Source organism: Aythya fuligula, chromosome 11 (genome assembly GCF_009819795.1).
Source record: "Aythya fuligula isolate bAytFul2 chromosome 11, bAytFul2.pri, whole genome shotgun sequence".
NCBI lineage: Eukaryota > Metazoa > Chordata > Aves > Anseriformes > Anatidae > Aythya > Aythya fuligula.
In genome coordinates, this window is record NC_045569.1 from 11,609,880 (window position 1) to 11,631,475 (window position 21,596).

A 21,596-nucleotide genomic window follows, 5' to 3' on the forward strand; every position below is an offset into this window, starting at 1 on the left:
CTGTGTTGTCCAAACAAGAGTGGATGTGAAGCTGTAATTCCAGACTTCTATCTACACCTGAGGTACTCAAGTTTGCACCTATCAAAGTTCATATTGTATCCCACCTCTTGCAGTTTCTCATCCATAATGAGCTGTATGTAAAACAAGCAAATGTTAACAGGGCACACAGATATAGCAGAGGCAGCTTTGATGACTATGATATGTTGTAATCAGGGTTCTCTAATGTTATTGTGCTATTTGTTGTCATCATTGTATAGACCTCTTTTACAATACCCTGCATTTAATTCTCAACTTTCATTGAACAGGATGGTTTGCGAAGATTATCAGGGAATGAATACATACTGTCAGCAAAACGTAAGTCTTAATTTGGCACTTCATTAGACGTTAGCATATTAAAAATTTTAAGAAATATGCAGAGTGATCAGTTGTTCTTTTTATGAACATTGTTTTTACTTTATTTATAAACATTTTTCTGCACATTACTGAGCTATACAGAAATGAGACCTGCTAGGCATTTGTACGGAAAAGACAGTATGTAAGGAATAGTAGTGTATCTTGAGGTTATTAATAGTGATCTGCAAATATATTCTTCAACAGAAACTCATCAGGTCGCTGGCAGTTTGATCTCTCCAATCTCCCTCAATGACATACCCCCACGGATAACACAGGCAATGGAAAATGAAGAACACTGGGATTTTGATATTTTTGAACTTGAGGCTGCCACCCATAAAAGGTCAGTAAACTCAAGGGCTCATAAATTCAAGTTGCTGAAAATTGACTTAAATGTCATCCTGTAATCAGCTCTTCAATTTCTCTACCTTTGCTTTTCAAATGGAATTACTTATATTTTCAAAGTCAAATGTTTGAATTTTTCTCATTGTGTATGAACCGATTATATATTTTTGTTTCATCATATGTTCTTTCCTGCAGATTCCCAGTTGATGTAAGTGAAAATTATGTATCTTTGATATGGTATAATAACAAAGCAACATCATTTTACAAGCCTTCCTTTTCTGTTTTTGAAAATAGAAAAGTTCTATCAATCAAATTGTTATCTTGTGGGGATTCAAATTCAAATTATGTGCAGCTACAAACAAAGTCAACACACTAGTCCTAATTTGATCAGTTGTTATAGATCATGATTTATGTTGTCTTTATGTAATTGGGTATTTTTTTGTTCCTGGACAGTTCAAATACAGCTTTTCAGCAGAATTCTCATTTCTGGGATCAAAAGAATTTCTTTATTCTATCAATTTAGCAGGCTACATTTTATGTATAAGGTTAACTGAAGAATATTTACTGATAAAAAGTAAAGCATACCAATTTCCATCACAAGCATTTCCAAAAGTTTTGATAGTCTGTACTTCATTAGCAAATGCTCCCACTATGATTGTAAATCAATCTTTTTGTTTAAATCATTGGTTTTATTTCCTGATGCCTATCAAAAATTCTCCTCAGGGTCTAGTTTCATGTGTCGCGGTTTCTCTTAGCTTAAAGCTTCTGTGAGATTGTAATTTGAAGGCTAGATTCTGCGATGAAATTGACTATTTTAAGCCCCCATCAAAATCCCAGGTCCATGAGAGCTTTGAAAGATATTTAAAAACAGTGTCTAAGCAAGATACTAAGGTATTTAATTAATACATACACATTTTAATTTTAGGCAATGTTTTTTGATTCAAAAAGATGGAAAACATTCAGATTTTTTTTTTCCTTAAAGTGATCCAACTTTAAATTTCTTTGTAAGTAAAGAAATTTGCACCATTATTTTAGGTTCTTTTTTCCATGTTTTTATTTCTGGTGAAGTATTATGGATACCGTAATTGAAAAATAAAGTTAATGTAGTCAGTGTGATTTACAATTTTTAATACGCACATTGCAGTAACTAAAAGAATTAAATATCCCAGGTAACATGTATGAGATGACCAGACAGGCTTATCTTTTCTTATTGACTTGAAGAGGCCACAGGAGGACGAAGGAGGTGTTTTGTTGCCTAAAGGTATTATAATTAGGATTGCCTCCTGCTGCTGTTAAATAAAGGCAATTCATTTATTAAGGGAATTAAGGTGATCTTCAATGAATCACAACCATGAATATGTTATTAATACTGTCTTCAAGCCTAAGCAGACTTATGGTAGTAAGCCAAGATAATTCATTAAATCTAAGCCTACTACAGTAGACATTGCGGCTCCCTGACACAGAAACCTGGAGAGATCTTTGGCAGTGGTACATGTGGTATTAACGATCTAGCAGTCAGGGAGATCTCACTTTAGTGAAATCCCAGCCAGCACCTGTTTTCATTTACTTCCAGAATGCTTCCATATCTCATCCTCTATTGCATACAAAATCAATGAGCAATGGAAACCTTCAAGTGGGGTGTGTGAAAGAAATGGAGCAGCTCTGCAGAGCAGAAAGAATACTGATTGCAGCAATATATAGTATAGATATACTTAATCTAACTGTAAACAAGCTGGTTTAGGAAACTGGCAGTAGTAAGATTACCTCCCTCCTCTAATGTTCTGTGTTCAGTACATACTAATTTATCTCATTTTAGCTGCAGTCTACATTTACCCAGCATAGTTTCCCCAAGCCCCAAAGTGCTGCTACATGGAATACAGTATAAATATAGAGCCTGCTTAATATTCCTGATAGTGTGAGGAACTGGCATATTCTGAGAGTTGGCACATGATAGGAAGATTTCTACAGATCTGGATTTCTACAGATCTGGATTACAATTCTGAAACAAGCAAGTCTGTATACAGACCTGACACATCTTTAGTTTAAAAAAAACAAAAGTATAGATTCATACTATTCACATTATGTAATGTGCTTTCAACCTCATTTGTTTTAAAACTTTGTGTTTGTTTTTCTTCACAGGCCCTTGGTTTATCTAGGTCTCAAAATATTTGCTCGCTTTGGAATCTGTGAATTCCTAAACTGCTCAGAATCAACTCTGAGGTCGTGGTTACAAGTTATTGAAGCTAACTACCATTCATCCAACTCCTATCATAATTCTACTCATTCGGCAGACGTGCTACATGCCACTGCTTATTTCTTGTCTAAAGAAAGAGTAAAGGTGAGTCCACATTTCTAAGAAACAGCACAGGTGGAAAGTATAGGTGGGATTAAAGCAAGACCTCTCAGAAAAGATGCCAAGACCCATATGTCTACTTAGTGCTAACCCATGTGGCAGCTCTGAGGTCAAAGAACTGGGTTGCTTTACACAAGTTCTAGGATCTGTTGTGTAGTATATGTGGAAGAATGGATACTAGTATTACAGGAATTGAGCTATACTTGATGAGAATAAGAGAGCCTCCTTTTAAAACAAAAATTCCTGGTATAGTTAATTTTTCTCACATAGATGAGCTAATGACACTATTTTTGTGATGGTCCCCACACATACAGATTTAATCAATCATCATTTCTTATGCCTTTTTGCAAAAGACTCCCAGGACAATATAGGCCATAAAATATTTTTGGTACTTCCAAAGCTGTATTACCCACTAGACGAGATGCCCTGAGGCTTAAAGAGACTGCATTGGAGAAGAGTGTTGAAACAGATTAGTTGTTGAAGTTCCTTGTACCATAATGCCCAGTGGTGTATTAGAGCCTCTGACAAGCAGAATAAATCAGAGCAGCGTTTGTTCTCACACACCCAGAGGGCAGACTGGAGTGTGAGAAGGGGAATTAAAACAGTGCTTGCATGTGTACGCAGTGGAGTGGCAGTACGTATTTCTGAGTTGCATTTTTAGATAGAAATTCCTACCCTGAATTGGCCTGCCTAAGGATAGTGCTAGTGATGGGCGCTCGGCTGAGACATTTGTGATTGTAAACAAGCTTCTGACAGCTCATTAAAATTGTAGTAAATCCCTTAACCTGGAGCTGCAGCTTATTAGTGTGCTCTCCAGAGGCTGACTCACAGATACCATATGCCAAGTGGGAATAGAACTTCACAGGATATTTGCAGTCCCTTATTTGCCAGAGGTTTAACTGGTCTTCCCAAGAACATCTATGAAAAACAGACAAGATCTGGAATCATTTCAATGCCACAGAAGCATGACTGCCTCCTCCTTTTCAAAAATGTTATTTCCATTCCTCTGTAGGCATAGCAAAAGAAAAAAAAAAATGTTGCAACAGAAGAAGGAGTAGAATCAAAGTTCAAGATTCTCTCTTTATCTTCTCAGATTTACAGCCCAGCTGCTTTTGTGTTGTCCAGAGTTCAACTTAAGTTAAATACAGAAGGCCAGATTCTGCCACTCAGAATCACACAAAGATTTTTTTTTAGTAAATTGAACTCTGTTCTTGTCTGGGAAAATTTTCTGGCTCCCAAATTAAAGCAGTATTCTCAGAATCATTTCCACTTCTGTGCCATAGGAGTTAACACAACAAAGTTAGAATCCTTGACCTGAAGTCAGAGGTAAAGGTACTGTAAATCCCTTTGAAGTTTGTTATGTCACACTCAGGAAATAAGCATGAGATACATTGCTGTGGCACTACAGGTCAAGTATTCTCCAGTTTCTTGCCACTTTCCATCTGCACAAGTCTTTCTCAGCCAGACAGAGATCAGTGTGGCCCTCCCAGGAGAACTTGTTCTAAAATCCCTCTCCCCTAACTTTATACCTCAAAATTAGAATCCCATGAGCAGCAGCTGAAAGAAAGAAGGAAGAACCTAACACACAGGAGATAGTATTTCAGACAATGGTAACTATGAACCTAGGGTAGAAATACTTCTTTGCCTTTTCTTTTTCTCCACAAGAACCTTTTTGCAGTCCTCACTGAATAATATCCTTGCTCCATCAAAGTCACTGCGTTAATTTCACACAGTGAAATAAGGTATACACAGTCTTTTCTACTGAGTGAAAAAGTATGAGTGAAAAGTCTGACCATTGTGAATGGTACAATCAAAGTCAGTAAAAAAATGTGGACCTTAACTCAAGCTAATTGAACTGGAAATTATCTGTCCTGCATCTAGATTCAGCAGGGGAACAATTCTGCTCATGTCTCTTTCATTTTATTAAAAATTTTAACATAAGTGTTTTGTATTTATGGTCCTTCACAAAAAGCACAGCATAAACACAGCATAACGGTTAGTTTCAAGAAGCATACAATAAAGTTTTCTGAGATCCTTAGTGCTTTTTCTCCTATTAGTATAGTCATGGATGTATATCCATGGATATAAACCATCAAGAATTCTTCACAGAACTCATTAACTCTAGCCTCAGGACACTATTATAGAACTGGATGTATGTGAAATACTCTTTACAAATCACAAACCTAGCCAGCACATAAGTGGAATATGATTAGGACACATTCAGTTTCCAAAAGAAATGAAGGAGTCTGGTGGAAATATAATTATTTTTAGCAGTGTTCATTTTTTTTCCAAGGGTATTTCCCTAACTCAAGTGAAGGTGGTTCATGTGTTGTTAGAAAACACAAACTAATTTATTACTTCGCATTTATTTAATTTGATGTGCTTTGTGAAAGGTGTGGCTAAATTCAAGAGGAACAAAATGACTTAAAAAGTCATGCAGTGTTCAATGAAGCTTATAATGAATTTTCCATTGCTCTGTCTAGAACATCTGACCCTTACTGATCTGCAGAGTTCTGGCTTTTCTCCCTTAGCAACTTGGCTTAACCTTTATGGACAGAGTAGGGTTTCTAATGAGTCTGCCAGGAAAACTAAGCATCTTTCTATTTCCAGCAAACTTTGGATCCGATTGATGAGGTTGCCGCACTTATTGCTGCCACAGTCCATGACGTGGATCACCCAGGAAGAACAAATTCTTTCCTGTGCAATGCCGGCAGTGAGCTAGCAATTCTCTACAATGACACTGCAGTGCTGGAGAGCCATCATGCTGCCCTGGCTTTCCAGCTCACCACCCGGGATGACAAATGCAATATATTTAAAAACATGGAAAGGTAAGCTTAAACACAGGGTCCCTGTCTGCCCACTAACATCTCTCGGTTTCTTCTGAGTAGTACAAGATTATGCAAACAAGCATCCTAGAGGAGAGCATGCCTTGTGGATAACTGTATGTAGCCTTTGTGAAAGTTTGCTTCTAAAACAGTACAATACTTCTGCCTGTCCTGCACAGGCTTAGGAGTCATTCCATGGTTTCAGTTCCTCCTGTGAATAAAAAGACAGACCTTGTCTAAGGAGCTTACAATGTAAATCCTGACGTTAGCAAAGTCTTATTTTGTATTCTTGGACACTGAAGATAAACTATGGATGAGTGGATGTATGTTTGCTGGGTAGAACAAAGATGGAAAGAGTCAGGAAGAATCACTAAAACATTAAATGTCTTCTTGCAATGGGAAGGGTAGTGAAGGACCTGCTCTTCTCCTTCCAGCACAGAGCAGGAAATACATTTAGGGTGAGGATGACCACTGCCTTGGCTCATTCAAGATACAGCTGAAAACTATTGCTGAAAACTTGGCGGGAGCTTGAGCTGTGGTTGAGTGTCTGTGCTAAAAGCCTTGGGAACACACCGGTGCGATGTGTCCTGGCAGCCCTCCTGAGTAGCTGGTGCCTCTGCTTCTGCACAGCTCTTACATTGTTTCTCCCAGAGATCCAGTCATGCCTCTAGCATATATGTCTCTGTGCACCAAAGGGTACTTCATCCAGCATAGATGTAGCTACCCAAGCCTTTCTTACTATTCTTTCTTCCCCTCGCACCTCTCAGCAGCACAAATGGTCTTTAGCATTTTTGTTAGACTTGTTTTAGCAAGCAGCCCTTTGTGCACCAGCCAACATTCTTAATTGTTTCCTTCTTTAAACAGGAATGAGTATCGAACCCTTCGCCAAGCCATTATTGACATGGTCTTAGCAACAGAAATGACAAAGCACTTTGAGCATGTCAACAAGTTTGTCAACAGCATTAATAAACCCTTGGCAGCGCTTGAAGAAAATGGGGTAAGCAACACTGTAAATCTTCCTTAAAATAAATAAGCAGGGACTGGGAACTGTTGGCAGTAGGAAATCTCCATGTGGTATTCTGAGAAAGTTCATGAGAAACATGGAGAAAGAGAGGTTAGAAATGTGTCTTTCACCTCTGGGTTTCAGTACCCATCTACTTAATGTCATCATCACCCATTTTGAGGATGAGTGGGACTCACTTGGTTCCTATTAATATTGCAGCACTATGATGTTTTATGAAAACCAGCCATGTACTGGGGACCAGAAGCCTGTATATGTTCCTCTTAAAAATGTCATTTTGATGAACCCAGTCACTCCAGTGGAGAGAGTGCTAGCAGCAAGACCTTGCATTCTTTTTGGCCATTTCTGCAAAGGGGCCAAGATTTGTCTCAGGACAGAAGCTGAATTACTCCCTCACTCACAACGGGAACCACTGGTGGTGCAGCATAAGGGCAGGTACACTGACTGCCATATGGCACAGTCTGTGGAAATCAGGGCCCTCAGCTTTCAGTGCTGCCTGGCAGCATTCATGGATTTTCTGCCTACTTTCTTTTTTAATCTTTAAAATAGATCATGGTGGCATTATGTATCATATAGACATAATCAATAGCCATCTGGAACCCCATGGACACAATGAAATTGCCTGTTAGGAGCTCATTCTAAAAAACCACACCAGTTTCAATAACAGCTTCAACTAGCAGATTTTTTTTTGCCAGTAAGAGCAGCGTATAATTTTGTTGGAATGGTTTTTGCAAAGAGAAGATTTTCAGAAATGGTTATAATAAAGTTTGCAACGGCGGCAATGTCCTGCAGGAGCTGTAATGGTTTTCTGTGTTTTCTTACAATGTTTTTTTTAGAAAGCCACATTTGTGACTGTTGTGTGCAGTGGGGGAGGGCAGTCTTTTTTATTATCAGAAGGCGGGAGAGGGACAGATCTTGTTCCTCACCCATCAGAAGCAGACTGAAGCTTAATTGGAGGAAAGTACCTTTGTCCACAAGAGTATGTGCTAGAATTAGCTTTGTTCTTGGCACCCAGAGATGCTAATGAGAACTACATGAACGTGGAGCCAAAGTCCCAGTAGGATACTGGTTTTACTGACTAAACTAGGAGAAAGGCTGTTAATTCTGTGGCTGTGAAGTATTTTTCCCAGACAGCTCCACGTTGCAGAAGGCTTTAAAGTCACAGACAAATATTGTTGACTTCTGCGGGTGCTGTGTTGGACCTTGTGTAGTTGTTCACCACCTAGGGCATGCCTACACTTTAAGTGTCTGCTCATTGCTAACAGCACCTAGAGAAGACCAAAACTAGTTTGTGCGTGTTTGTCCTTAGATTCATCATTCAATAGCTAAGCCTTTGTTATCGCAGTTGGTCTCCTATCTCTCACAAAAAAAGGAAGGATAGTCAAAAAACATGCTTAAATTGTAAAGTTGTCAGAGGTTACCAAATGGAAGGACTACCATCTCTTTGATGTAGTGGCTCCATTTATATGCCTATTACAATGCATTCAGGCCTTAATTCTATCTTCAGATTCTGTTTTCACTGACTCTTCTTTGACTTCTTTGACTTCTTTCACTGCCCACTGTCTTGTCATGCCATTTTCAGTTCTCACCCACCATTTTGCTCCTTGACTTCTCACTGGCTCTGCCTCTCTTCCTCCTCCTTTTCCCTGCACTAGTTCTCACACTCACCAAATCTTTCCTGTTTTCCTCCCCTCTTCCAACGGTGTTGGCTTGCTACTCTACTCTCTCTTTCACAGCTCCCAGGATTTTTATGCCATTCTACTTGTTCCCTTCTCCATTTTTGCATTCAAAGCAGGCAACAACCTCCTCTTCCCTGCTGCTGTTTTTCTGCAGGTTTTGTTTACTGCAAGTAAGGGAGAGAGAGGCTCCCTGTTCTTAGTTATAAAACCTGGATTTGGACAGTGTCTGCTCCGGCATAGCCAAGAACTACAGTTGCAGCAAGAGTCTTGTTCAGACCCAGGCTCCAGCAATCCCTATTGAATATACACAAACCACGTTGTTTTTTTTTTTTCCCCAAAGTTTGTAACATGTCCAGCAGCTTTTCAGAGATGGTGACTGGCTTAACCCAAAACCATTCCTCTAACTGAATTCCAGGTCCTCATTCATGAAGATGTGAGAAACAGCAGTAATTTTTAACATCAGCATGAAGACCTTATTTCCCCAATCTCATATTTAGAAGCCACCAAATCATTTTTAACTGCAGTTTTCAAGAAAAAAAAAAAAATCTGCCTAAGGCAGACACCTGGTGGGGAAACTTCAACCAAACAATTTCAGTTGGCAATCATGGACACTATTAAACAAAATCTTTCGATGTGAAGTATCAGTCTGCAGGCTAGCCTACAACCATAGCTGTAGATGTAGATTTGTTGTTGTTGTTGTTGAATGGTTGTAAGACATAGCACGCTAATACATATATTTGGATGCTGGATAAACATTTTTTGTTTCAGGATTGTTTAATGGAAACATAAAGCCAGCAAAATGGATGGAAAATTGTAAGGGTAAATGTTTTGCTGCTCAGTTTCTTGATTGTAACAAACAAGAGAAAAAGAAGGGGGAGTAATTCTTTGTAGATTACGAGTAAGTGAGCTAGCCAGGAAAAGCCAGGGCACTTCTGTTTCTGTACACAACAGTCTGCGGTGTTACCATCCGGTATCATCCCAGTGCTACCATACTGCAGCCCTGCTCAGCCCCCAGTTTACCCTGGCATGTAGACACACTAAGGAGCTATTCTCCGGTCAGAAAGAAAAGGAATAGAAAGGGAGTAGATGGGGGAAGAAAGGAGGATGAGTAATGGGTATATCTGACAGAAGCAAGGAGGATATAATGGCTGTTGTGATGAGGAAGGGGGACTAAGAGGAGCTGCAGAAACCTGTGAAGTAGGGGATGCAACGTAGAGAACGGGGCAGGGGTGAACTCAAGAGATTATCTAGCCCATCCACTAAGCAGGAGTAATTTTACCTACAGAACTGCTTCAAAGAGGCTCGTGTTTACAGCTGTCAGGGATGCAGAAGGCACAGCCTCTCTGGGGGCCTGTTCCCAGAGAGAGGAAGAGACTCGGGGGAGAACCAGGGGGCAACTTTCTGAGCAGCAGTGTCTGTCCAAAGAGCCACACTCATCTCGCCTGTTACAGAAAGCTGGATGGCTGCTGCTACCTGAGCCTGTACAGTCAGGCAGTAAAAATAAGAACAGTGACATACAGAAATCAAACTAAGTTTGATTCTGCCCTTGAGGGCCAGGGGCTGCAGAGAAATAACCTGCCCCACAAAGCATTTGTGATTTATAGCAAATTCTGCCCAAAAGTGGGTGGAAAGACAAAGGCTATATAATTTGTATTGAAATCAAGAAGCAAAATGTTTTCCTTCTAGCTGGGAGTTTCTCAGTTCAGCAGGTTCCTATTAAAAGGCCTGTAATGTGTGAGTGGGTGAAACCAATCATTTGCTGTGCTTATTACTAGCAGAACAACACTGACAGATCCCCTTTCAAGTCTGGTCGTATATCTGGTTGCAGCGGCAGCGTGTGTTTCCTGGCCCGATTTCCAGTCGTGGCTGTGACTCAGTGTAATGTTTGCAGGCTGAGCTGCCAACCGTGTGTTCCAAATGGGACAGTTCCACTTATTATTTTTTTTTTTATTTATTATTTTTGTACATATTTGTTCAAAGAGCCATGCTGAGAAGCTGCTCTGTTTGTTTCCTTTCTTCTTTTGTTTCATAAACTGAAAAAAATCCTTTCCAGCTCCAGCATCCTTTATCCTCCCATTTCCCTTCATGATGTCACCTAAGCCTATGACAGGAAGCCAACATCTGACATGCAGAGACACCTCTGCACTCTGAGCAGGATGCTGGGACTAAGCACAGTTAGCACATTTTATTCCCAAGACATCCGCATCCAGCAAGTAGAGCTGTGCCCTTGGTTTGAACGGATCACGGAAGCAAACATCCTTTCTCGATTCCTGGTGGTTTACCTAGGAGGATATTCTCTACTACCCTTAGCTGAATGATCTCTAATCATTTTCAGTGCTTAGTTTTTACTCATAGCTTTTGTTTCTAGAGCCTCCTTTACTTTATGTTGACTTTCTCTTGCCTCATGTTTCTATGCATTTGGAGATGTATGCAACTCACTTTGTTTCCCCTGTACTTTCCCTTCAGCATATCTAAAAATGAGGGAAAAGAATTGGTTTGAGAGTCTCATTTTAGTAGGAATTGTGGAGCTGATGTTTCTGAACCAGTAGTCTACCAAACGACAATTAATAATCTAATAATTATTATATTCTTCCTTCAGAAAGAACTTTCTTCCTCAGAAGAACTTTCTTCTGAAAAATATGTCCTAATAAAAGATCAGAATGTTTCTGCTGCTTTGTAGAAGCTGGATAGTATCCTCCTCTTTGTGCAAAGTGCTGCAGAAACTGGTGGCTTATTGTTCTTGCTACTATCCCTGTGACTCCTTCACTGCATTGTCTGTAGACCAAAACTTTGTTGAGTGCTAGAGAAGTCTAGTATATTCCTTGCTTCACAATATTTTTTTTCCAAGTAGAAGATGAGACTTTAAAAATTTCTGTACCTACTCATCCTGAAAGAGTCAGGTAATAATAAGGCCCTTAGATGTGATTTTTAAGATATTTTAATCCTGAATGTCTGTTCTTTGGAAACTCACTTATCAGAGCTCCACAGAAAATAGCTTCCAATCTGGATCCTTGGAACCTTTACTCATATTAGCTGTATGCTGCCTCCAAATATAGAGTACTGTTGACGTGCTTGTATGTGCAGCCTGGGAACCAAATATAAGCCGTGTGTGGGCTGAAACCTTTCCTAGACTTGCAGAGGAAAGATGAGGCTGTGTTCAGAAGCATGGTTTTAATATATTGCTTTAATACCAATAAACTCTCAGAAAGCAAAATGCCCAGTCAGGTCAGAGACTGATGGGCTCACATGGCTGCAGTGGAAGGGAACGAGGAGCATGCCTGAGAGGCAGTATGGGATCTGGCTCTCCTAATGGCAGCGGCACTGTCATAATGATCAATGCTCATGCTGGTGAGCTTTGCATGCAGAGGACGACTGTGCATGTCGTGTCAGTTCTTTTTTTGTTAAACCAGCTATTCCACTGTTAATGTGCACGTCTATTAATCCTTGCATTTCAGCAGAGAATTACCTTTTTCTGCCTACATAGTGCTCGTCACTGACTATGCAGTGATAAATGGATCCTCTCCACACTTTTAGAGGCACGTAAGACATAGAGGGATTAGGTGACTTGCCCAAAGATGCCCAAGAGATTTGTCACAAATACAGTGAATGGATCCAGAAACTGGATTCCGGTGCTAGCTCAGAGCTGTGGCGAACTTTCATAATCCCCCTATAAATTCAGCTGGACATCAAATATGACAGTCAGTAACAGGACCAATCCCTATAGGATCTGCTGAAGACATTCCCAAGGCAGAAAGCTTTTGACTAACAGATAACAGTTTTTTGTTAATGTATTGTTTTTAATTCTCAAATGTTACAGAATAATGGTGATGGAGAATCAATCAAAACTGTTCTCACGTCTCCTGAAAACCGTATCCTTATCAAACGCATGTTGATAAAGTGTGCAGACATTTCCAATCCATGCAGACCCATAGAGCAATGTATAGAGTGGGCTGGACGCATCTCTGAGGAGTACTTTGCACAGGTAAGACAGCTAAAAAGGGCTGCTGACATTACATGTGAGCATCTCTGTAAAAGCAAAGAGAAGTGTGCATATACTGCCAATGTTTCAAAACATCTAAGAGTGCATTAAGCAATCTGAAAAATACTGGTTGTTTTAATCTGAAATGATGGGATATTACTCATGCCACTACTAGATACCTTCAGACAGAAGAAAGTTGACATCTACAATGCAAATTCTTCAAGACTACAATGCAGTTTTTGAAAAACTTAAGCCTTTAAGTTGTTCAGTTTGGAGGTTGTTTTTTTTTTGTGTGTGTGTGTATGTGTGCATTTTGCTTGCATGTGTTCCCATCACAAGGCAGAGAAAGGGGGCCTCTAAATACCCGATATGTCTCAAGAATAGGATCATGAGGTTCTAGTGTTAGCATGGGAGCAGCACTCACTCCAAAAAATACTCTAAGACCTTAGTAAACCATGCTGAAGAAGGTTTTCAGGAAGATGGGAACATGGGGCAGGCAGATTCATTATTACTGATGATAGACCAAATATGGAAACTGGGCCTTGGGACCTCAATGGGTAAAAAAAAAAAAAAAAGATAAAAAAGATACTTTGCTACCTCTTATTTGCACAGAATGCTCTTCTATTAGTGTGTGACCATGGATATGCATGTTTTAGCTCTGAAGCAGTCATAACTTCAATTAGTAGTGCATGGAGTAACTTAGGGATGGCTTTGTGTGTAAACGCAGATGATAAATGTCACGTTGTGCAAAACACTGGAAGGCACTATTCAGCTACCGTTTGGCTGAAACCTGTGCAAGTAGGTGCTTAAGATTAATTGCTGCTGCTTCAGGTTTCTTGAGGTTTCTCTGTTTATTTAGCAGTTGCATGATCTAGTCAGTGTCAAACAATCTGCTGCTAAAAGAAGCCGTTAATGTAATGTGTCGTAGAATAATCACAAGAGTGTTCTTTGCAGACTGATGAAGAAAAGAGACAAGGTTTACCAGTTGTGATGCCAGTTTTTGACAGAAATACTTGCAGCATCCCCAAGTCACAAATATCGTTCATCGATTACTTCATCACTGATATGTTTGATGCCTGGGACGGTAAGTGAAACTCTGCTCTATTTCCTAACAAGAAGCATTTTGTAAACATTTGAAAGTACTGTGATATAAAATTGCTTTCTTATGGCTCCTAAAGAAAATGGGAGAAAAAGGAAGATTTCTACAGTTCAAGTAAGCTTAGTAGTGTCATTATTGCTTAAAAGTATTTTGATACTGCTACAAACTATATTCTCATGGCTTCTCTTTAATATATTAGTTTCAGACAGAGTTTAACTTTCTTTTTTTAAAACTTGCCTCTCTATCAATGGAGAACAGAACACGTTCTCTTTGATAGCACTTCGGGCATAATCATTTTGTCTGTGTTAATATCAGTTACTCTTCAAGACAAATTTCTACAGTCTGGAAACTGCTTGGGGGAGCAGCTATTTCCTTCCAAGTGCTGCCTCCCTGGTAAAAGTGGTCAGAAATGTGACTCTCCTGAATGCCAGATCATGACATGTGACTGAGATTTGATAAAGTAGGATAATTACAGGCATAATTAGTTATGCCCCTCCTGCAAAACTGCGCCCCTTTGCTGGTGTTTGCATTACTAGTATTAAATAGACTCACAGAATTGTTCTCAATAGCCTGGGAAGATACATGAGTGATGAGAGCTATAAAGCCAGAAACATTTCAAGTATCAGTATGACAGATTTAAGCTTTCCTACTTAACACAGTTGTCCAGACATTTCAAGTGATATTTAAGCAGACAGAATCATGTGACTGTTCCAATTCTGCAAACTAAATACACTCTGCCCTTTCTTCCCTAGCATTTGCAGACCTGCCAAATTTGATGCAGCATCTGGATAATAACTTTAAATACTGGAAAGGACTAGATGAAAGGAAGCTGCGGAGCCTTCGACCACCACCACCAGAATAGCAATTAGACTATGGTGTGTAATTTACTAACCAGATGCATATTTATTCAAGCTCACTTTTGTTCATGTGATTTGAGATTTGTTTTGGTCTCTTCAGTATTACAGTCAGGCTAGCCCGTGCACTTGGGGAACTTTCAAATTCAAGAGAACATGAGGTCAGCAGTTGACTTCCACAAACTACCATGTGTGGACTCCAATGAAATAAGCCTATCAAGTGGAATTACACTGGATTGCTGCAGTACTTGTACTGAAGAGGGTTCATTAGTGAACATGTTTTTGTGCTATCTTCATACCAGTATGTGAAGCTGGAAGACCTTGAAGAATTCTCATAAAAAAGGACATTCACCAGAAGATTTTGCATAATCCTCAATTCCGCAAGTGAAAAAGAAATATCTGTTAATAATGACTCACAGCTTTTATGAGAAAGCTACATGCTTTTTATAAGCACTTAAGACAGTTACATAGAACAATCAGACATTTAAAATGCAACTCTCCATGAAGGAATTTTTGATCTATGAAAAATAGATGTACTCTATTTTTTCACATCACAGAAGGTGCAATCATTCACTTCTGAGCACTACTGAAAGTGAGTTCTCTTTAAGAAATTTAGTAGCAAATGTAAAAAATAACACAAGAATTTTTGAGGTTGATCGTTAGCATCTATGATTAAAATGATATGTTTTATTTATTTTGTTAGATGTTCAATATTTTCTATGAATTTATAAATACTTAAAAGCCAAAGCCAACTTTAGATGCATTACAAATTTACATGATTCATACTCATTAATATACATTTAATTGATGTACAGACCTTTTATTTTCATAATGCAAATACAAAATACTATACAATGATACATTTTTATTGCACTGTAAGGATAGATGTGTATGTTTAAATATTGTCTGATTTATGTTAATTAAAATAAGTTTTATTGCAAAGGTCTCACTTGAGAATAGTAGAATAAACAAGAAATGTATACTGTCTGAGCACCAGAACTGCAGTAGTTCTCCCACAAACCAGTGACGACCACCTGATCTTCCCTTGGCTACAGAAGATAATAATATGTTGGAACTTTTTGTTTTCTCCCATGAAATTTTATGACTGAATTCCCTGTCAAAGTCTGCCTTATTTTATATAGTATTTCTACAAAGCATTCCACAGCATATATGAAGAGGTAATACTAAACATCTAATGAATTTCAACATTTTATAGCGTATGTATTTTCCTCTGCCATGAAAGAAACAGAACATAAAACCTCCAACAAAAACCTTTAACTCAACAAGTTTGTAAAGGCTGTGTACCTTCACAATTTGAATGAAACCTTCATAGCAAACACCAGAAAATAATAAAATGTATATTTTAAGAAGTGTCAAAGTCCTAGCCATTTCATTTGAAATGTATACGTACTTTGTAGTTTGCAGATGAACAAATCTTTTTAAAGTCCTTTTTAAAATAACTGCTGTCTGGGGAAGGGAGGAGTTGAGGGGGTTGGATTGGCAATAAGGGTGATGAAAGGTGGTATATGGCTAGCAAGTCCCTCTGTTTGTGGCCTGCCCTTGGCAAACCCATCAAACCCTTCTGTGCACTTAAGACAGTGTACACAGCTAGAAGCAGTGCCATGCTGTATTGCACTGAAGGACTGAAGGAGTATCCTGTCAGCCTTTCCAGTAGGCAGGAAGCCACTCCAAAAGCACTGAAGGAATTGCTAACTATTGTCAGTTCAGAGTCAATTGACTGATTTTAGAGAAGGGACATTTTGAACCATTCCTCAAGATTCACAAGCTGAGGAGAGGTGGACGATGGAGCAGTTCAGGGGCTGCAGCAGCAGGAGCCTTAAAGCAGGTAAGAAAGGAACAGGTGACTGCTCCAGGTGTTACCTGTTTCTGTGTTTCTCCTTCATCTCCTAGCTAATGATATTCATGATATGCTACTATTTGTAGCTCACTGCTCTTTGTGTTTGCATTGTGCCTTTCTGCTAGTGCTGCCCTCACCATGTTTGTATGTTCTTCCTTCCTACTTGGTATCTGGGTTAAGTGTTGGGGCAGCAGGCAATTTCCTTTCCTAATTCCCATTATTTTATCAGTGCTTGTATATTGCCAAATCTGGTGGGGCTCAGACCCTGCCTAGGAACATCCAGACCATACCAATATTTCAGTGATTATAGTTGGATGGAGGGTACGGGGTCCTTGTTGATCTTCCAGGGGTTTGACAATCATTACTGAAGGTTAAAAACAAAACAAACAACAACAAACCACTCTTTTCAAAGGGAATGTGCAAGTAGAGGGTGAGTTAGCTGCCAGATGTGTTGTTTTCCTGGCAGCGTTACACTGTCTCCCCATACACATGAACCTATTGTAATCAGCTGTAATTTGCCACCTGGTGTTAATCTCTTCCATTGCATGCAGGCTCCTGTGCCTAGTTCAAGGAAAAAAAACTACTCTGGCTCCTTTAGAGGAAAGCTGCATCAGGCCTTCAATATCTCTACTAACGAGCTGCAAAGAGGATAGGAGAGGAAAAGTAACAGCATATGAGTCCAGAGAATGCCTTCAGGAAGGGGGTAAAAAACTTCCTTCATAAGCGTAGTTAATGTTCTGGGTTGTATTAACGAATGGTAAAAGCAGTTAATCTGCTATAAGAATGCCTGCTGAATCATCACTGAAAAGATGTGAACAATATGATTAATTCCCTGAAATTCACACTGCGTCTTTAATGCCATTACTTGGAGTGTAGAGCTGTGCTAATCAGCCCTCTGTATCAGCTAGATTTATGCCCGTATTGCTGTACAATAAATTCACTAAACGTAAAACAGTAATTTGCAGCCACTGAATGCAGCTCTGTTCATTCTGTTGTCCATCTAAATTTTCCTGTTGCCAGGAACAGTTTATAATTAAAGAAAGTCTGGAACCAGCATGCCTGATCCTCACCCAAGTTCTTTTCCCGCTGAGCCAGTCTCTCAGTGGATTACATCCCTTTTGCTTTTTCAGTCTGGCACCCAGGGATGGAGCTCTGCTGGGGACAGGAACCATGAGTTTACTGATGTATTGATGGTCCTTGACTATGGAAGGGAGAACACTGGAATAAACTGGAAGAGTATGTTTAAAATTATTCACAGTTTCAGACAGTCTTATACAGAGTCTACACTTTTCCTTTATTCTTGGTTTAATGCTAATACAAGAGTAAATTCCAATGTAGACATGATAATGGAGAGTTCTTTTATTCACCTCTGGGGCTTTAATCTTACAGCTTGTTTTAAAACTGAATAAGGTTCAGCAATTGAGCATTAAATGAGCCGTTCAGAATTGTTAGCTGGTTTTCATGTTGCATATTTTTATTCAGGCAATACTGCTGCTAAACCTGGCTATCAATTTAGTTGCTTCCAGGTGACTCTGGAGCTGTTATGATCTGGAGAAAAAAAAAAAAAAGTTGGTACTTCAGCAAATTGCCCGAGATGAATACCTTGGTCCCTTCAAGGGATAGGTATAAAATTCTGGGTAATAACTGCTTTTTACAAAGGAGTTATTGCGTGTAGCCAACTTGTCACAGGTCTGAATCTGGATTTCATACTAGTTTTCCCAATGGCTCTATATAAATTAAAAATCACCCAAAATTAAATGAATGTCTTGGTTTTTGTTTCAGTGCTTTTCTTGGTAGCTGTCTGCTTGTCTCAGTAGACACATCATTGATACGATACTTGAGAAAATGTGTCATGAACATGAAGGAATTCAAGCAATGACAAAGCCTTTCCTACATGAAAAAGGAGAAAGGATAATAAAATTAACTATCTACTAATCCCTCACAGGATGCTCAGAGACAGCACAGGGAAACTATAGCCAATTGTGTCCTTCTGTGAGACCAGAAGGGTTTGAGTCATGACTCTGAGTGGAGCACTCCGAAATGAAGTCTCAGAGCTGTTCACAAGCTTCAAAACAAGTAATCTCTCTGCTGACGTGTGACATCATGCCTCCAAGGTACAGTGGTCCCGGGGTGCTCATTAAATGATAGTGGGATGGATTGCATTTCATCCTTACATGATGTTTGGATGCAGAAAACAAGCTTTTAAATTACTGCCATGTCCCTCCTGTGCTGCAGGTTCAGAGCAAAGGGGATGTCCAGGTGCTTCACGTATTTTTTTTTTGCTTTGCTGAAGCTTTGGTTCTGTAGGCAAAGGATTTCTTTGTTGTATCTCCACTAAATGCTTTCTCTTACTCCTGCTTTGAATGTTACTAGGGCAAAGTGTCTCATGTTTTCATTTTTTTCCTTATTTAACATCTTTAAGGATCTCCTCCCACACTTCCCAAACAAACCTCAGTGAATTTAGCTTTGCAAATCTTGTCTGGTTATGTGTTAGCATCCTCTTTAACAAGCAAGCCAACTGAATTAGAAAAGGACAGAGTATTCAGAGCCATTAAGCAAAATGGGCTTGAGGCTTCTAAATGCCTCTGAGATCCTGCACCTTCAAGCCCAGCCCATGGAATAACCATAGGTATTTCTCAGGCCAGGGAAAGGATTCTCATGTTTTGATCTTCCATTTTTTTCCCTCTCAGCTTCTTTGTCTTCCATTTTTCTTCCGATGCCATTTGCTAGAAGTACTTCCCTCAGCTTGCACAGGCTGTGGATCTCCCTCAAACACACAGCTCTAACACTGGGACTAAACCCTGCCAGTCAAACAGACACTTGCTGCTTGCAACAACTGCACAAGGCAGTCTTCTTTTTCTGATACAACTTCAAGGGAAAATACCCAGTATTGGCTGAAAGCCTTACACTGGTACCCGCAGACAGGAGAGGGCATAAGTTAACTGAAGCAGCTTGTGAGCAGTGCATTGCTGCTGCATGCAGTATGGACACATATGCAAGGTCTTTTACATTGTTCTCCCACGTACAAATGGAAGTTCAGGAGTGTTTGCAAGCATCTCTGCCTCTGGGGTTATGTCAGCAAATAAAAGCAGCCCTGGACACTTGAAATTTGAATCTCGCCTTTCTTGGTTTGCTTGCTCCCCCCCTCGAGTGGCAAGAGTCATTGCTAGAGCTAAAACTAATCTTAGTTCAGTCCATGGTAATTAACAAAAGTTACTTCATCCTTTAATCACATTGATTTTTCTTGAGGTTGAGGAATAGCACAGCGATGTATAGTTTTAGAGGGGAAGTGAGGAAGGTGATTGCCTGGCTTTGAAATGAAAGGAGGAATTTAGCTAGTGTGCAATTATTCAAGTAAGAAGTTGCTCCCGTCTGTCTTTAATGTTCCAGAGTAGTATTTGATGTAAATCCTTCCCTAGAGTTCATTACATTAGCTCTTAGCTCAACCTGAGCACACTGAGTGCCAAGTTGGGTGTGCAGCGCATTTTATAACCAAGCAGAACGACGTCATGCTAGTGATCCTGCAGCTCCCTAGCTCCTTGGGAGGAGGCATGGTTTTGTCTTCAGCCTAAATGTTTGACCAAATTCCCTTACTGTTTTCAACACAGAATGTGTGAGAGTATTGTTTTTCCACCAGGAAATGTCCCTTTTTGCCTAAATTAGATGTTATTTTGCTACTGATATTTTTCTTTACATGAAATTTTTCCTTTATAAGAAAATTCTTTTTTCTTCATAGATCCCTAAATGCTTTACAAGAAGACACGTTCCCCCCCCTCCCCAGTAGCCCTCTTGCAAGCGGGTAAAACAAGCTGCAGGCCAGCCAGTGCTTTGTCTGCACCCACCCTGGCCTGGAGCTGGGGGGTGCCAGGCTACTGCTGAGGGCTCTGGGCTTAACCATGCTGACCTTCAAAAAAAAAGCAAGGAGAGAAGTTTAGAAAGCAGGTGATTTCGTAATGGTTTGCCACTGCCACTTTATAGAGACACTGATCAGAGCTCCTGAGAAGCGAGAAATCCGCCCTCCCTCACCACCTTCACTGAACTTCAGCGAGGCTCACAGGAGAGCCCAGAGACACCGCTGCGTGCACACCGTGTCCCAGCGCCTGTCCCCAGTGGTGGGTGGTGCCAGCTATTTCAGACACTGTTTACCGTAAGTAAGACTGCAATGATATAGGGTGAATGTAAGTGCTATGAACCAGGCAAGGTGCCCAGCCGACACACAGAGCCAGAGCCTGGGCTGGGAATGGCATGCATCACATCAGACAGTTTTGGGGCATAGTGAGGGAGAAAGCACCCAACTGCATGAATAGACAGTTCTCAGGACATTATCAGAACAGAATTAAATTCTCCTTACCATGCAACCAAGCCCTAAAACTGAGCAGCCTTTCCCAGCCCCTGAAAATCCATGCTGGCAGACTCAGTGCGAATATGCTATTCCTTGCTATGACAAATTGCTGACGTGCCAAGGTCAGAAAGCAAAAAGTTTTCTGCACTCCATCATGCCAGGAATAAAAAGAAAGAAAGAAAGAAAACAAAAAGCTTTGTTTTAAAATAAATGGTTTTAAATAAGCAAATATTCTTTTGAACCACCATAGAGTACAAACCTAATAATATTTGTTAAGTAACTATCAGTGACATATTTAAGTCTGGCTTAGTATGTATTAGCAAAGTGGTATTTGTGCTGCTTTTGTTGTAACAAGAGTCAATAGCATTTCTAGAAGATGATCTGAAAAAAGGGTTTTTCTTTTTTTTCCACTTAGTGTCACACAGAAATACCTGCTGAGCAGCAGACCCGCCTCAGGACTTTCAAGAAAAAACCTTCCTAAGGTACTGATTTCACTGAAATCATATTTCTCTTTCATTGGCTTAGTTCAGTTCATGTTCTGCCTCTGAAGTGTTATTTTTTACCCATAAATCCACTTTCTTTTATCACTATGGCTTTCTGAATTGTCTGCCCCAAGACTGCAAATGCAGCCCTATTATTATAGTCTATCTGAAATGCCACAGTGCTGTGGCTGAATAAAGTTCTAACACATTCCACCTCTTCTGATCAGCTGCTGCTCCCTGAGGTCTGGCAAAAACTAGGCTCACTGCTATCCTTGACTACAGCAAGGCTTTTTAGGGGGCTAGGGACCACCTCATAGGGCTAAAATGATGTGAGGCTGCCAAGATACGCTAGCAATGTGCAGAAAGCCA

General features: G+C 39.9%; 1 protein-coding gene across 2 annotated transcripts in view; it reads left to right on the forward strand.

Moving 5' to 3' along the window:
- Positions 1–15,568, forward strand: part of PDE8A (phosphodiesterase 8A) — a 127,332-nt gene extending 111,764 nt beyond the window's left edge. The window contains exons 15-23 of one of the 2 annotated variants that reach the window (XM_032194850.1): positions 306–354; positions 598–733; positions 2,875–3,073; positions 5,699–5,916; positions 6,778–6,910; positions 12,431–12,595; positions 13,547–13,676; positions 14,444–14,566; positions 14,649–15,568. In XM_032194850.1, coding sequence (XP_032050741.1) covers positions 306–354; positions 598–733; positions 2,875–3,073; positions 5,699–5,916; positions 6,778–6,910; positions 12,431–12,595; positions 13,547–13,676; positions 14,444–14,553 — 1,140 coding nt within the window. In that variant the 3' untranslated portion in view covers positions 14,554–14,566; positions 14,649–15,568. Of the gene's footprint in view, positions 1–305; positions 355–597; positions 734–2,874; positions 3,074–5,698; positions 5,917–6,777; positions 6,911–12,430; positions 12,596–13,546; positions 13,677–14,443 lie in introns of both variants that reach the window. The other variant, XM_032194849.1, reaches the window with a different exon arrangement.
- The last annotated feature ends 6,028 nt before the right edge of the window (positions 15,569–21,596 follow it).